The sequence below is a fragment of the Athene noctua genome, chromosome 6 (assembly GCF_965140245.1).
Source record: "Athene noctua chromosome 6, bAthNoc1.hap1.1, whole genome shotgun sequence".
NCBI classification, from domain to species: Eukaryota; Metazoa; Chordata; class Aves; order Strigiformes; family Strigidae; genus Athene; species Athene noctua.
The window spans coordinates 24,623,939-24,641,797 of NC_134042.1; the positions used below are offsets into that span (position 1 = coordinate 24,623,939).

Below are 17,859 nucleotides of genomic sequence, written 5' to 3' on the forward strand. Positions count from 1 at the left end.
ACTGCCCATTAGCTGAGCATTCTGCACTACAGCTTTTGATCTGGCTGGCACTAAATACTGTGATATAAATAACAGTCTGGCAATCTGCTATGTTCTCATTACAGGTCAAAAGACAAGATCTCGTGAAGGCTCAGATGAGTTATAAATGTGCCTCTGTATGCTTTACAGTAAGCAGACAAAAACCATCCCTTGGATGCAGAAGGCTGTTTCAAATGGGGTGGGAGTATTGCAATACTTTTAACAGTATTCTAATAGCCAACTTTTAACATAAAGAAAACAATGTTCAGTAAGTCAGAAGGAAAAGGAAATTCACTTTTTAAAACAGACACCCAAATGAAAGTTTTACAAATGACAAAATTTAAAAAGCACACCTTTTTTAATAGTATGCAAAGTTAGTTGACTACAAAAAACCCCAAAACAGTCAGTAATACAAAAAGCTATAGTCACAAGAACCAAGAAGTACCAAAAATCCATAGACTCACTCTATTTTGTTAGCTTTTAGTAAGTTTTCAAGAAGTAAATGTCAGGTAAGTGCATTAACTCATATCCTTGTCCTAACAGTTCTCACACACTTGAAAGTAATTAGAGATAAAAGTGAGACAAGATCGGAAGGAATAAGTGACATCTTTTATGAAGCTAACTGGTACAGTTTAACGCACACACAAAACAAAGCACACAACAAGGAGACAAGTTTTATGCACATAATGGCTTCCTGAAGTACAGCAAGAGCGTTGTTTTCAAGTTTTAGCATCTTCATTTGTCTGTCAAGCTACAGGTAAGATTGCATGCTTCAAACAAACTAGTAAGAAGCATGGTTTTGCTTCAGACAAGAGAATCATATATACACAGTAGCTGCATCAGCTGTCTCTTGTGGAATTAGAACACCACTAACAGTAACACCAGTATATGCATTGTTTCGACTGTCCAGTCTTCCATTCATAGTATTCCACTGATTTTAAAAAACCCAGAAAAAAACATAAACCAAACCAAAACCTGTACTTTTAAATTTACACTTATAAAGGTAGAGTGGGCACAGAAGAGAGCTAACAGATTGGCAGTGCCCAAAAATAGTTGTAACAGCGACAGTTACAACTGTCTTTTCTATAAGAAAGGAGTTGCAGGTTCTCTCCCAGATACCATCATCTCATAGCTTCCATTAGTCAAATACAAATAAATTTATTAGCCAACAAATACATTTATATCCCGAAAGACTTAAGGGCAGTGGAAAGTGAATTCCTTAAACATGATTTTTCCAGGCCAGGAGCTGACTGATCCTTAAACAGCAATGCTGTAAAAATGCAAACAGTACTTGCTCTATGAATACGTGAGCTGCTCTCCAGTACTGTCAGCTATGCTGTTTCATAAGCACCACACTAACTTTGCCACCAGAATTCAAATTCACCTTTCAAAATAAAGCAGGAAACTTTGTCTGCAGGAACTTATGCTTAAACCTTAGGACTGAAAAAACACACTATAATTTTCTGATTCTGTAGACATTAGCTCTGATGCTTCTGGATCCAGACAGCTTTGAAGCCTACATGTCAAAGGGGAAAATTTGTTGGTGGACTAGAAAATAATTTGAATTCATTGTAACTTGTTAAATTCTAAACATGGAAGACACTGTCTTTTACTAGTTAGCGGTCTTATTTTATTTTACCCTAGTTCTGAGAATATATTACATATATAAGCAAGTAATAACCTTGTTGCCAGTTTGAGTGAAAAAAATGGGAAATCAGCTATAATCTTATGTCTTACAAGGATTATCTTCTACCATCCCAAGTCCGTATCAGCTAGGCATAGTCATGGCCAGCAACATGCTTCCTGTGCCCCAGTTAAGACTTACAGAGATGAAAACGGTATGCAAATCTTTTAATTGGCCTGATGCAGTGGTTAATCCACTATGAACAGTCCTAAAGCACTGGCACACCAGCCAAATAGTTGATGAGTTAAAAAAAGAAGTTTCACTTGCAGACAAGTTTGCTCCTTGATTAATCTGTTTCCTCCAGCTTGGCACTAGCCAACATCAGATCATTCAGAGCACAGAAAGAATGTTAACTGGATGCTAATTTATACCTAATGTATGATCAGATGCAGCAATCTTCCTAACAGAGAACTTCATCTACTAGTTCTGTAGAAACGTGCATTTCAAAAACACTGCATTCTCTTAGAGCGTTCTGGTGTTGCTTACTCACAGACATTAGGCAAATACTCTTTTGCAGTGGTGTCATCTAGTGGACAAATTCAATGAAAGACATTCCTTTTTTTATATCTGCCATGTTCTGTATGATTTCTTCCTTCTTATACACGATCTTTAAGCAATTTATTTTAGTCTGCAGGTGGTTGACTTTTTAATTAAGTTCCGTACTAACTGTTGGACAACAACTGGTTGTCCTCTACCCTCGATCGGGAAATGAAGGTACCCTCACATAAGCTATTTTTAAGGAAAGGGGGAGCTGAAGAACTAATAGAGTTGTCCAACCTGAATCCTCTGATCTTTTCACTGCTCAAGTCAGACTGCAACCTTTACAGATTAACTAATTATTGCATTGCTCACTTGTATACCCTAATAAAGACAGCCATTATTTCATGTGATAACATCCAGTCTCACAACACTGATGACAAATCACAACTCATTATTTATACATGCTTTAAATCTAGTTTTTCCTCTGATAAATTAAAATAATAAATTTTTAAAAGCAACACACGACTGACTGTAAGTAGAAAGGAACAGGTCCTACAGCTGTGAGAGTTATACAGGTGTAGGTTTTATTTGGTTGGTCTGAGGCATTCACTGAGGTTATTTCAGGTACGCCTTCCACACCACATAGTTCCAACTTCCAGATAACTGACTTCAGATGCCAAGATGTTGAAAATCAATTTCACAAGTACCAATAATACAACACAGTACTAAGACAGCAACAAATGGACAGGTTACTGCAAGAGATGCCACTACTTATGGAAAGAACAAAAGGCCAACTAGTAACATATGGGTGTTAAACTTTTAGTTTTGAAGAGCAAATATAAGAAGCAATTCCAGTGATGTGGTCAACATTTTTCCTCTGCTTCAATGAAATGTGAACTAAAAACATTAGTTGCTTATTTTACATCTCAACTGGGCATGGTTAACATGAAATATTGCTGTAATTTCCCCCCTCCAACAAAATCTCAAATAATTTCCATGCCTTTTTCAATAAACTACTTTCCATAAACAGCAATTTGACATTCTAAATCACAGTTCTTACAGTGTCAGCTGTGTTCAATTCCCTGGCAACTCAAACTTAATTTGACATTAAGTTTTCTGTCTGTATTATGTTTCTGACTGATGTTTCAAATAATAATTTTGTATTTTATGAAGGCAGTACTACAAAAATGTTACACAACAATGATTCTTTAACTGGGAACCCAAGCATCTCATGTTTTAAAGATAGCACAGCAGCCACTTTCAAAAGAAGTCAGCCCCGGTTTGTCTAAAAAAGCTGGACACAAACAAACCAAAAAAGCCAGCCATTTTTAATCAATACATCATCTGAAAGAGTTAAAGAGCAAGCATAATTATCTCCTTGTTGCTTCTACTAGATTATCAAATTGTACACATCATTTTCAGAGACTGCTTGAACAAGTCACATCACAGGACTGGGGGGCTTTTTCTGCAATTTCTGGTTGATAAAGGCTGTTGACACCAGACATACCAAAACAACAGGAAGACAGAGTATCTCCCAGACTCACTGAGTTCCTCCTACCAGACCTCAGCAACAAGGCAGAAGCAGCGAAATTCAAAACTGAGCAGCACAACAAAAGGCTAGAAACCAGAAGAGCCTAATAGGGACATAAGATCAGAAAAGCAATAGGACATCAGATTCTGCAACAAGCAGAATACACACACTGGATACAAGAACCACCAGTCTCAAAAAAACCCCAAACAAACCATCTTCTGTCTCACCTCTGCACAAAGCACTTGTCCCCTTCCTCTTTCTAGATCAGCAGTCCATTGCTTACAATGGACTACTGCATATGCTCAAGACAAAATTTACATTAAGCCAAAATACTATTCTAGTGTTTCTGTTCCCTCCCATTTACTTTGCTCAAAATATAGCAAGCTGCATCAAAGCAATCTATCCTACCAAAATATTACATGCCCAACATTAGGAGAAGTAAAATATTGATTCTTAAATTGCTTGAGCAACCCTTGGTTACACATGCGTTATGCCGTAGACTTTGCATTAAATGATCGATGCATGGAACTCAGATAAATGATCCTGCTGACGTTACATGTGCAAAAAACTTCATACATAAATGCAGTGGAAGAGTTTACAACACCATGACACAACTGGGTTTCTATGATCTGCCAAATTCTGTTGGTCTCATAGGATGCTATTACAATATAGATGGACTGTGACCATTTCTGATAGATAAGATCACAGAAACATAGCTGCACAGGACAAACACACACAAATCACTCTGTTGAACAGCCGTGTTATTTACAAATAATACAAGTTGGTATACTTCATCCCACTGTAGTACTTTAAAATATAGGTCAAAGTCAACTGTTAATTGGGCAGAAGAATAACTATGCCTCTCCTCCTTCCACTTTGTATTCTTTAATGATGTATCTCTACGCATAAAAATCCCTCTGTATTACTATGTTATTTGCACTGTTTCCTGGATTTAGTATTAAAGATCTGAACTAGCTTTCTGCTATACAGTTGTCTAGAATATCAGTGGCATACAATCTGCTAAGGCAAATTTTTTATGCCTCCTTTTACCAGACACAAATTTATACTTATGTAGTTTTAAAACATACCATCTCTAGCAGGTTAATTTTCGATGGAAATAGATTTTACCTAAATCTTCAGTACTTTGAATGATATTTAGCCCACCCCAACAGCTTAAGAAATTTAGCTTATATCCTATTAATATCTTGAACTGCAGAAGTGAAACAAACACAAAATTGTCAGACATATATTCTCAACACAATTTTGAATAGACAACAAGATTAAAGGCTGGTAAAAAAAAAATGATAGCATGATACTGATGAGATATAATCATCACAATTTTATCTGAACATAATTTAGCTTACATGGTAAGTAGAAACCATTTTGTTAGGGAAAACTTAAAAACCGGTTTATAGTGGTCTAAAAAGAAAAGTGAAAAGGATTCTGAATTTCAAAAGACAAAGAAAAAACCAAGACAGACTTGTATTTATTGCATATAAGCCTACTTTTCATTTAAGTTTCGAAAAGCAAAGATGCGGACACATAAATACTTTAAGGAAAAGTTTAGAAAAGGGAAAAGAGGGGTGCTTCTGGGGAAAAAAAGTTCTAAAGCATTCTTTTTGCTATTAGTTTGGAAACTGACAAGATTGTCAAAGATAGAAAACAAAGACATTTCACTGAGCAAATGAAAACCAACAGCTGAGCTACACAGACAGTTCATAATATTCAGGTTTCTAGTTAAAAAAGGAAGAAAATAAAACATTCTTTAAGCAAAATGACTGTAATAGTAACCTAAGTCTAGTCATTAGATGAGTATGAAGATCAGAAAGATAGAAACAAACTTTGGATGTAGGTTGTCTGTACAGAAAGCATCAACTCTGCTCCACTGTTCTTGTCCTGGCTTTGCTGACTGGGACTTCACTGGTTGAAAGGAATAGAACAGGGCAGAAATGGAAAGCTCTGCTGACACTATGTACATACTCATACAACTTAACTCCTGCAGTACATCAACATTTTTCTTCCTGGTGTAGCATAAAATTTGCTTTAAATAAGATCTGGATGAGTCACTAAAAAGTCTCATACAGAGTAACTGTGTTCTCCAATGACCATTTTGAACCAGTCTCCTCCTATCACTCAATACACACCAGATTACATGTCAAGACCTCAGGCTACCCACAAAAGACAATAGGTTGTGCCCCATCCACTCTGCAGTGTAAGCTGGCACCTTCCTCCTGAAAAAAGCAAAACAAAACAACCCCACAAACAAACAACAAAAACCCCAGCAACAGCTGAACCCACAAATTCTTTAGCACACATTCCACAGGCACTTCCAAGTTGAGCATGTTTAAGTCTTTCCTATTTTAAACCTCAGGTAAGACTGCAAACTCATTTAGACAAAATATGGACTTCTAGTACTCTCTCAGAAGGTTCTTTAAAGAAAGACTCAAGGTAGCTACATGTTGTAAAACAACATATTTATACTACAGAATATACGTACCAATGATATGAGAAAGAAAGCATCCAAAGCTCAAAATTCTTTCAAGTTTTTAATCAGTCTAAGATATCAAGAAAAACACTTGCAATATATACATCAGTGTAAGAGTAAATGCAACATAAACTCTGAGTGGGGAAAAAGCCCCATCACACTAAATCCCAGATAATCACCTATTACAAACATTTTATGATTAATTCCCAACTTCTGAGAATAGCCGCCACTATCTAAAAAGCAAAAATCGAACTTTCATCGACTCTTTAAGCTTTCACTAGTTCCTCCATTCTGAGTACAAAAAATACCGCATCATTAATTACATTCTGGATTATTTCATCAAAACTTTCATATAATTTAAAATTTATAGCTTCCTCTAGTTTCTCATTGTCTCATTTTACAAGCAACCCACTTTTCTCACAACAGGGAACTGACATTCCTTTGCAAACCCACCACACAGACCAAAAAACTGTAGCATCAAGACCTGAGAGAGCTGTCCTGCCTCCACAGCTGGCTCTAAACTAAGGGAAAAGACACCAAGCCCAGCAATACAATCCTACTCTTAATTAACATAGGGAGGAACAGTAACAGTATTGCTAGGTTAAGCATCACACCTCACTTTGGGTGTGTTTGATGGGAGTTTATTATCCTGATTTTTGGTTTTAAAAAGCACACACACAAGCCACTCACACCAAACAAAATTAAATATTTATTTTTAAATATACTTACCTTGCACCATTATTTCTAACTACTTCCACTGTTTCACCAACAAAATACCGGTCCTTGACATAAGCAAAGATTTCATCACAGATCTCATGAAGTCGGGAGCGATGGGTAAGGGTGGCCAAGTAGAGAACTGGAATGATGAGGGCCTCTGGAAAACTTTGAAGATTATGTCTGGCTTTCTTCTCTGATTCCAGTGCTTCCTGATATGTGAGTCCTGGTTTACCTGTGACAGCACAGCTCCACACAAGGCTGTTGCACAGAATGGTGCGTTCAAAAAAATCACTGAAAAGAAAGGGGGCAGGGGGAGAGAGAAAGAAAACAGTTGAGTTCTGAGTAACGTTTTCAATTTGCTCACAATTAATACAGCAGTCAATTTCTTTTACAAGCCTGAAATGCAAAAGCAGCTCTACTCCCGAACGGGTTATAGATAATCAGGGTCATTTACCACTTTTTAGCCACAGCATGGTAAACTGCTATTGTGAAAACAAAGTCTCTTCTCACTGCAGGCTACAATGACAGGATCAAGACCTAGCAGTGCTGCAAACAAATACTCACGTATAAGAGGCCTTATGTATAAGAATAATCACACTGACTTTAATAGGTGTCATATCCTCCTCACACCCCTCACATTTCCAAATATTTGCAAGAGGAGGGTCTAAAACTGTACAAACATAAAATAACCTTAAGATCATACAAGCATGTTGAAACTTGAGTTCAAGTTTCAGATTTTGAGTGCCCTAGCTCACAAATGAAAAGATGGAAGAAGTAAAAAAATTAATGTCAAGTAGTTCTCTAAATAGTTTTTATTCCTTCGCTGTTTGTATTGCTCTTAGAAAAAGCATTAAACTATTTTTTCCCTACAGATTCTTCTCCTCCCTTGTTCCATTAGCAAATATTGATTCTCCTCCTTCCCTGTATTTCCAATTAATGCTAAAATTACAGTATTGTTATTGCTGATTAGTTACTATATTGGAATCAAGAAAGAAGTTTCATTAGTCAATTTGACAAGGATCAGTAAAACAGCAGTTTGTTAAAACTGCTTCTAGATGAATCAGATGTAGCTATTCACAAAACCATGTTAAAACAGATCATATACTATAGATCAGCAATCAAACAGCAGAGTAATCTTTCAATATGTGCCAGTTCAGACAATTATTTTTATTTGTCTTCCTTTTAAATTCTTAATGGACTAGTATTGATAAGTATGCAACACAAAACATGACAAACTGAGTTTTGTTTTGCCTTGTATCAGTTCAACAAAGCTATTTCAAGGCAGACACACTGTACTTTCAGAACCCAAGGTACCTATACTGAAGTTTCATTCCTTTAAAAAAAAAATAAATTACATCGAGCAGTGTTCCCATTCTTAAAAGGATAGAACTGTTCAAATCATTTCTAGTAACAGGGTTAGAGAGTTCACACTAAGTTTTTTCTTGCAGGCTCCCTGCAAACTCAAGCTGGAAAACATGAAGCAGTTAGACTGATGGAGGTGACTATGTTCACTGCAGATGAACAGATGAACCATAACATTTTGTAAATTAAAATGGAAATTCCAGATAGAGGACAATGGAGGGTCCTGGCTCAGATAATCCTTTCTGTATGAGCACAGTATTCCTCTGAGTGAGAGAAAGATGCTTTAGGAAGAACATCAGCTGTGAGAAGGTGAAAAGGACAGACGAGGAGAAGATATGTTATCTGAATAATATTTAATAGCTGCAAAATTAGAGATTTTTATATCACTTGCATCTACTCAATATATTTGACAGTACATGGGTCTAACATTCATAAGTCATAACCAATAATTTCAATTTGCTTACTCTAAACAAGAAAAGGAGAAGAACAAAGGAGAGAGAATGAGATAAATTATTCTTCAATATACGAAGATGATAGCTGTCAGTCATCCTTTGTGCATAGGACAGAATATTCTTTTTTTTTCTTTTTCCCTGAAAACCACAGTGGATTAGTATCTTTAAGGTATAGATTAGTTACCTAAACATTTTAAAGAACACATTAGATAAAAATCTGTCTTTTTTTTTTTAAGGTGATAGAATACATAAAACATTATCTCCTCAGGTCTCTTCCTGCCCTACATTTCAATACTTCTGTATTAGATTCACAATAATTTTTAGTAGTCTTACTGACTGCAATGGATAAAGAAACATTTACTCAAATCTTCATGCAGCTGTGACTCTCTACATAAATTTTTGTGTCTCATCGAATAAGTTCTTGATAATTATCTTTAGCCAGGCAAAAGAAAAGCATCTTAAGAGTTATTTAAAAGTGTACCAGAACATAATTTTTTTAAATTATGAAGGGGGGGAAGGGAGAGAGAGCAAAGCAGGAGGGAGAGACTGACGTTGACACTGACAGTGTCCCTTTAAGAGCTGCTGTTATTCTTTGTGAGGGAACACCGGGCAGTCATGCTATTTAAAGCAACAGCATTGAACTTACAGGGAAAAAAACGTAACAAAAAAAAAAAAAAAAAACACCAACACCCAACAAACCCTCCTCTAAAAATTTTTAATCTATAATTATTACAAGTGCAATTTTCTAAGATTACTGTAACTGAAACATACTTGAGAAAAAGATTTTTCCATTTGCATACAAGAGTAGTTTGTGCATCTAGTTTCATTCTCCCTCATTTCCTCTTTTGTTTTGTGTGGATTCCTCCCTCCCCATGAACTTACAAGGAATAAAAAAAAAAAGTGCAAAAAAAATTACATTTTATTTTGAAAGCATTATGTCTTTAGCTAGTCATTACCTACAGCACATCAAAACCATCTGTGGCTTAGTCTGTTAACACAGTTTTATTGCAATGTTTTAACAATCTCACTTTAACTTGGTTTGAGAGAGCAGAGCAAACAAAATCCCAACAGTGTAACAGTAAATGTTATTTGTAGTACTCCTTCTGTCCCTGTCTCTCTCTGGTGCACGTCAGTTATCACAAAAAGATTTACAAACAGCAGACACAACAGCCACCAAACCAAAAGAAGGGTAGCAGCAGCAGTGATACCCTTTGTCTTTACTTAAAGAGTGGTAATGCACTTTATCATATCCTACATTCCACTTAAAATTCACAACAGCAAGGACATCTGCTGCTATGTCACATTTGAAGCCTTATCTACATCTTCATCTAGGGTATTACAATCTTCTGTTCTACAGTTACTGGTTCAAGATCTCTGTAACTCTTGACAACATGGAGAAGGAAGTTCATACAAAACATGTCCACAAAGCTCACTTTCATGGTCCCCTCTGCCTCTGAGAAGTCAAATGGGACTGCAGCACCCTGGTGAAGATGTCCACATCAGCTCAACCACTCAAGGAGCAGAGACTAAAAGCTGAGTTGTCTTTGTAGTAGTAATTAAGGCTGACATCTCAGCTGGATGCCTTTTTTTCATTTACATTATATAATTAATTTTCTATGCAAGGTAAGGAAAATGGCAAAATTATCGGCAAATCACCGAGAAGTAGTTTAATACTGCTACTTGGTAGGTATTTGGTAGGAGGCAGTTCATTAACAGAACCTAAGAAATAAACTACTTGCAATCTCTGTGCTGACTGCACTTGCAATTGATATAAAAATCCATCCTAGAAATGTCAGATACCTTTTGCGTGAACTAATCAAGTATTCCCCTTGAGTCCAAGATCTACTGTACTTTAGTGTGTTTCAAGAACATGTTCACTTCCAATCATTTACTTTCATTCATTTTCTTAGTATATATTGAAAATAAGATGGGGGGAGGGGGTTGTGTCTGTTCTTTTTGTAAACAGATTAAGTATATATTTTAAAATGTGAAATACAAGAAAGTCATGTTAAGTCATGAAAGTCATGTTAAGGACTGGTGGCAAGATCCCACTGGTTTAATGTGTTTCTCATGCATCCCATGCATCCCTGTACTTTCTTTTCCAGCTTCTGCAATGGATCTGGAGACTCTGTTGGTTTGTCCCTCTAACCAGGACTACCACCAAGCATGAAGAACATCAGTTCCCCCCAGTTCCTGTTACTCCTGATAAATACATTTGAACACTGCCACCTCACTGCACCCCCCTTTAAAGGGTTACAAAATTATGCGATGGTATTTCAGATTAAAAAGGAAATACATTCTTAACGGGAAAGCCACTTTACAAAATACAAGTCTTGCCAAATTCTCCTTGCATTAGCATAATGATTTCTTATACAGAGAAGAGTAATGCTAATGTATGATTTGTGTTCATCTCTACGAAAGCTGCCATGGGCATGAAAGCGGCTTTTCAACACTGAGCTTGTGCTCTGTAAAAAACCAAACCAAACCCCAACCAACAACAAGAAAACAAACAAGAAAACAACTTAAGTCTTAACCATTTGTAGTAATTAAAAGCATTCATATAGTTGAGGAAGGGGGTGAATTCAGATTACCATATATTTCTATACAGATCACTTAATCTATTCAGACTCTATAATTTTTAAGTTTTCCCCTCAAAAAATTTTAATTGCTATTGCAAAAGTAGATTCAGAGAAGCCTGATTTAGACAATGGTTTTCTTTCATGAAACAGCCAATACAATTTTTAAAGAGTGGGCCCTCCCTATCCCTATTAATCTAATTGCCCTTGCTTAAGCAAAGAAATGGGAAATGTTTTCAGAAGACATTAGCAATTTGAAGCATCACTTTGCAACCAACAGCATCTTTAAAACTTGCTGAAAGATGACCCTATGATCTCCAGTAGATTATGCCACAAACAACTAACAATCTAAATTTACTCATCTGTGCCAGGATACCTCGCTCAGTAAAAAAAAAAAAAAAAAAACCAAAACAAAACCTAAACTTTTTAATCCGAAACACAAATTTTACCCCACCTTACAAAAAAGCCAGAATTAAGCCCCCCACATACACAAAAAACAAGCGTAGCAGAGTTTTCCTAAATACCATATTCTAAGCCCTGACCTCTAAGCTAACCACCCACTGACATTTCTAGAGATCGCCTGTGTGAACAGAAGTCTAAATTTACCCCTTAATTTGTAAACTTTGGTTAAATATGGAATTTGGTCTTTCATACTTTTTCTTAGTGACATCTCTGCAGTGTAAATAAGTCTGTCAGAGTACTTAAAATATTCTACAAACTCTTTGAAAGCAGAAAGATGCTTTCAAAGGATACTTTTCATGCTGAAATTTTAGCAAGACTACACGTACCTGAAACGTATTTCAGTGCAGTGTCAACAAACACAGGAGAGTCATCTAATTATGTGATAATACTAATTGTAACCAGAAAAGCAGCTTTCAAAATATTGGAAGCTGGGGGAGGGGGACTTAATTCCTACAGAAACAGGAGGCTGTCAGCTCTTGCTCGTTAGGTTCTTATACACCCTATAATGAAAACACTCCTTGTTGAACTTCCAACGTTCAAGAACCCCCGTCACCCCCCCAAAGTATATCATCCAGGAAACAGTAAGGCATTACCCTCCAAAGTTACCTAATCCAACTGCCTTAAAATTTTATTAGGTGAAGTGTATTTGAGTAAGAAAAACAAGTCTAAACACGAAAAAGATCTAGGTGTGCTCTAATTTCATATGCTGCAAATGAAAAGTATTTCAGATTTAATCTCATTAGTCTGCATGTCTTTTAAAAAAGTTTGGATGCAAAGGCCTTTTTGTAGGCGGGGATGGTGCTGGATCAGACTGGGGGTGAAAACACAAACATTTATTGGCTTTTGAAAAACGTCTCGCTGAATACTTTCTGTTCATTGTTCTTAAAAACGAGAAAGTAAGCGGCAGCAAGTTCGGGACTACCCGTGCAATACGGCTTCAACGGTTAAGAACCATTTCACGATTACCGTTGGTCTTTTTACACACGGTGCCGAAAGGAAAAAAAAAAAAAATAAAAATAATGAGGAAGGGACAGAAAGAGGCCAAAATCCTGAGGAGAAAAAGTGCTCCTGAGGGGACAGGTGTGCCCGCTCGGTTTCAGGCCGGGTTTAACCCCTGGCGGGGACGCCCGGCCGGGAAGGGAGGGCGACGGCTGCGGGACCCGCGCCCCGTCGGGCAGGTGCAGCGGCCCCCGGGCCGCGCCGTGCCGCTTGGCAGGGCCCGCCAGCCATTTCCAACCGGGTCAGCCGGCGGCTCCCCGCGGGGCGGGGCGAGCGCGGCCCTGGGCGGCGCGGCGGCTCCGGCACCCCGGCCCGGCAGCGAGGGGTTAACGGCGGCGGGAGCCGGCCGGGCAGCCGGGCCGGGGTGCCGGAGCCGAGCCCCCCCGGCAGGCCGCTGCCACAACAATAGAGCGGGCGGTCCCGCTGCCGGGCGGACGGTCCCGCTGCCCCGCGGAGCCCGGGCCCAGCGCGGCCCCTTCCGCGGCGGCCTAGCGCCGTCCGCCGCCAACACGCGGCTGCCGGCGGGGCGGGGGAGAGCCCGGGCCCGGCAGACGGCTGTTACCGCCCGCCGCCTCCCACACGCGCAACTTTCACTTCCCCAGCGGGGGCAGGGGCACGGGGGCCACGCCGCGGAGGGGGGGAAGGAGCCGGGACCCCTCCTTCCCCGCGGGCGGAGGGGGCCGCGGGATACCCTGGCCGAGGAGGGGCAGGGATTCCCCCTGCCCGGGCGAGAGATCCGCCCTCTCCCCCCCTCCCCTCGGGAGGGCACAGGCTCGGCGCCAGCCGCGCCCCCCCTCCCGCCCCCCCCCCGGCAGGGCTCCCCGCGGCGCTGCCGGGGAATCCCCTCCCCGCCCGCCCAGGTGTCAGCCGTTCGGGGGTTAAACCGCTCCCCGCCCGCCGCCGGGGGGGGGGGGCAGGACGGACACACGGACACGGGGCTTGTCTCTTACTCGTAGTCCCTGAAGATCTCGTTAGTGACCCTGCAGTAGAATACGCGCTCGTCCGGCCGAAGGTCGGCGGGGGGCTTCTCCCTCACGAAGGGCTTTCGGTGCAGCAACGGCATCGCCCCGCTCCGCGCTCTTCCTGCCCCGGGACCCGCTTCGAGGAGAAAAAATAAAATAAGGAGGGTGTGCGTGCGGGCAGCGGCGCCCCCCGGCCCAGGGAGGAGGGAGCGGGCCCGGCGTGTCCCTCCCCCCCGGGGAGCCGGAGAAGGAGCCGGAGAAAGCGGCGGCGGCGCGGCGGCCTTTTGTGTGCCTGACACGCCGCTGCCTGCCTGGGACTGCGCGCGGAGAGAACGGCGGATCCTTCCTCCCGCCTCCGCCTCCCTCTGCCTCACAATGGGGCCATGACGCCGAGCGACGGGCGGAGGCGGCGCCCCCCGCCCCAGCCGCGCAACGTGCTCGGCTCGGGGATACCCCGGCCGCCGCCGCCGCGCTTTGTCCTCCCCGGCTCCCCTGCCCCCGGGTCACCCCTTCCCCCGCCTCTGACCCACACACGCCGGGCCGGACAGCAACTTCCACTCCCCGCCGCCTCCGCCTCCTCCTCCCCGCCAAGCAAACACCAGGAGGGGCAGCGCCGACCACCTCGCTCCCTCCTGCCGGGACGTTGCCTAACGGGCGTCCTCGCGCGGACCGGACCGAACCGGACCGGACCGGTCGCCGCCGGCTCCGTCGTTGCGGGACGGTGCGGGGGCTACCCACCCGCCGCCCGCCCTTCGGCCTGCGCAGCGAGGGGTTCCGGGGGGCTCCCTCCGCTCTTGCCCACCTGGTGCGGCCGCAGGCTGCCCTCGCTGCTCGGCCGGTGCGAAGCGCGGTCCCCCTCGCCGCGTTTCTCCCCTTTCCTCTGCCCCCCCCGGCTCCTGGGAAGTTTTTGATCTACTTCTTCAAGCCCTCAATCAGGAAGAGCTGCGGGGAGGAGCCTTCCCCTGCTCTCCCCTACATCATTATTGGCCGCTCGGTGCCTTCCAGCGTGTGTCACACAGGAAGACAGCGAGCTACATTATTAATTAATGGCTGAGAGGGCGCATCCTCCATTTTTGAATTATCAGCCGGAGATCTCCGGTGCGGGGGGTGGGCCCAGGCCGGCTGCCCGCGGGGGGGAAGGCGGCTCTTTCTGCGCGGTGCGGCCGGTTGTGCCGTGCCGGGCTACGGGCGGCGCGGAGGGGCGGCCCAGCCTCCCGCCGCCGGCATTGCCAGCGCTTCCGAAACCGTCGCCGAGGAGCCGCCGAGCCCCTGGGAGACCCCCAGCCCCTGGCGACCCCCAGCCGCTCGGCCCCGGAGCGATCCGCTGTCCTCAGTACCTGCCTGCGAGCGGGGCCGGCGGAGCTCTTCCCTGGGGCTGACCCACCGCGGCTGCGGCGCTTGACAGCCCAGTTCCGGAGACGTTTCTCCCTCAGTTACAGCCCAGGAGCCAGGGAGCACGCTGCTGTCAGCGTGCAGGGGCATACGGATGTAGTTTGCTCAAAGCGAGATTATATGTGATTAAAACGAGCATAAGAGCTGTACGCGGACCCTTTAACATTGCCTCATTTTTCTCCATCGAAAATGTGACTACATGGTTTTACGAGTGTATTAATTTTTCACCGTTTTCTTTTACACTAATGCATTTACAGTGCCTTCGGTAATTAAAACTGGGGTGTTAATTTAATCGTGTTCTTAAGAATGCTATCCAGCTTGAAGACATAAAACTACAGAAAGTCCACATCCCTTACAGTTCATCATTGCAAGGTCCAGCACTTACCTGAAAAAGCTACAGAATAACTGTAGAAACTCCATAGAACTATGAGGTGAATAATAATTGAAGGCTGATAATCTAAGTAGTCTAAGTTTACAACTTAAAAAGCTGTTCCTGCAAATAAAGGTCCTGCACCTGTGCATACGTGGTTTTCTTTACCTCTGCAAGTAAAGGCAACGATCAGTACTGCTGTTTACAGAATGTTTACATCCAGCCCACGAATTACTTTGCTTAAAAAATGATCAGGGTTTAATCAAAAGCACTGAGAAATGTTAATGCTGGCTTCTTCTAGTTAAGTTTACAATATATGAAGCTTGAGCTACAAACCAGGTTAACTCCTGAGTCCTACCAGTTTATTTTCATTTGCCAGCTGGCTTCATTTTCAGCTTTTAATTACTTTCTAGTAAAGGGCACAAATGCAACTTGAGTTAATGCACTTGTATCTAACATCTGGTAATTTCTAGTTCGTTTTGCATCAAAACTGTACAGTATGCCACAGTTATGACATTTAGTGTTGCCAGCTCTTATGATTACAGTGAGATTTTGCAACACTTAGCTTTGTTTTAAGCTCTAGCTCTTCAACAGATATGATTAAATTGGAACCTCAGGTCCCCTTAAAATAATTACATTTCTAAATCTCAACTTTGAGAGACAAGCTTGAATATGCAAACCCAAAAGGCTTACAAATTAGATGGAAAATAAAAGCTTTGAGTTTTGAATTTTTGCAGATCTCATTATCTTTAAGCCAGTATCATGATGTTTGGGAACTTGGCTGATTTTTTTCATGCTTGGATTGTCAGCACAGCATTATTTTAGCACCCATGAAAAATGCATGAGTTGATAGAACTGTGACATCAAAAGCAAATTCCCTTTTCCTTTTTGCTCTCTCTCGCCCTCTTTCTCTTTTCTTCTCACCTTTTCCTCCTCCTCTTGTTCTTCCCCCCTCATTATTCCCTCGGTGATTTTCCAGTGAGCAGATCCTCACTGACTAATAGGGTTGCACTGTCTTTTCATGTTCTTAGGATACAGAGGAGCAGTTCATTTATTTTTCACCTCTGAATCCAGCTCTGTTCTTTAAAATCTATGAATCAGGCTCTGATTCTGCTCCCAGTCAGGTCAGCAGGAACTAGAACAATTTTTTATGGCACCAGCTAATGCCTACTAAGTGGCCATTGAGAATTCAATTGAAATGAATTCTGATAAATCAGAAAAAAAAGTTACTTTCCTTCCACGGGAATATTTATTGTATTTTTACACTGTTTAATTTTTGCAATAATTTGGGGTTTTTAACACATCACTGAAAGTATAGTTTTGATTCAAGATGCAAGAATGGGATTATTGATAAACTTCAGAGGGGTTGTTGATCCGGATTTTGCCACAAAGCAGCAAAAAATAAGCTGCTTTCTTTTTAAAAGATGACTTATACGCTAACAGCTATACTAAATGGAGTTCCCTAGCCAGAGGGGTTGCAGTTCTCATTCTTAGGACTTTAAAAATAGTTGCATTTGGAACATACAATCTTATAAAATACTTGTTCTCTGTGCTTTACAAGGGTAGAACAATTTCCTAGGCACAGTGTAAGTCCAGGCTTGGGGCATCTGCTCCTTCAAAGTTCCTCACAATTTGCAAATTTTTTATTTCTTTTCACTTGCTCCCTACTTTATCAAAGATTTCTTCCCTTGTCCTATCCTATTTCTTCCTGTCTTTAAACCACCAAGAACTGCTTTCCACAAAGATACTCCAAAATATATATTCAGATATTACAAAATACCTATTCAGCTATATCCATTACCACATATTCCACATGTGACTATTGTTATTCTGGAACAAGTAGAGTACATGGAATTACTTTAAGTTCACACCTAACTTTATACTGGAATAAATAATGTTTAGCCAAATCATATGCTTGGAACCATGCAAAAGCAAAAGATGTACTCAGTTTTACCTGTATTATTACGCAATTGTGAGAGTTTCTTCTGTAGAGTATGTTTAGCCATTTGCTTGCTTGCCTTTTTGTTTTTATTTTTTTCCCCCAAAGTTGCAAGTTTGTTCTCTCAGGGTTTGGCTGAAGTCAGAAAAAGTTAATTGGATTTCTTCTTAAAGAACTTCCTTGGACTTTGAATGGCATGCTAGATTCTCAACTCTAATTTTTGTAAAAAACATATGATTGAAAACATAATGTGAAAAATGCACTTATTTGTCTAAATGATGGATTGCTAGTGTGTTGTTCAGTCAAATGACATACATCAATAATCTCTACCTTTTTCTCAGTTGACTGGAGCATGTAAAAATGGAGAAGCATAATATATATGTGAGCACTGACTCATTTTAATTTACAGAGTAGATTTTTTGGGGAATAG

At 41.4% G+C, this 17,859-nt stretch overlaps 1 protein-coding gene across 2 annotated transcripts in view; it reads right to left on the minus strand.

Annotated features, from left to right (window-relative positions):
* Positions 1 to 14,644, minus strand: part of BAZ1A (bromodomain adjacent to zinc finger domain 1A) — a 63,462-nt gene extending 48,818 nt beyond the window's left edge. For both annotated transcript variants that reach the window (XM_074909871.1, XM_074909870.1), the window contains exons 1-3: positions 14,531 to 14,644; positions 13,717 to 13,864; positions 6,928 to 7,206 (exon numbers count right to left, since the gene is read on the minus strand). In XM_074909871.1, the coding sequence (XP_074765972.1) occupies positions 6,928 to 7,206; positions 13,717 to 13,829 (392 nt within the window). In that variant the 5' untranslated portion in view covers positions 13,830 to 13,864; positions 14,531 to 14,644. The remainder of the gene's footprint in view (positions 1 to 6,927; positions 7,207 to 13,716; positions 13,865 to 14,530) is intronic.
* Positions 14,645 to 17,859: the final 3,215 nt, after the last annotated feature.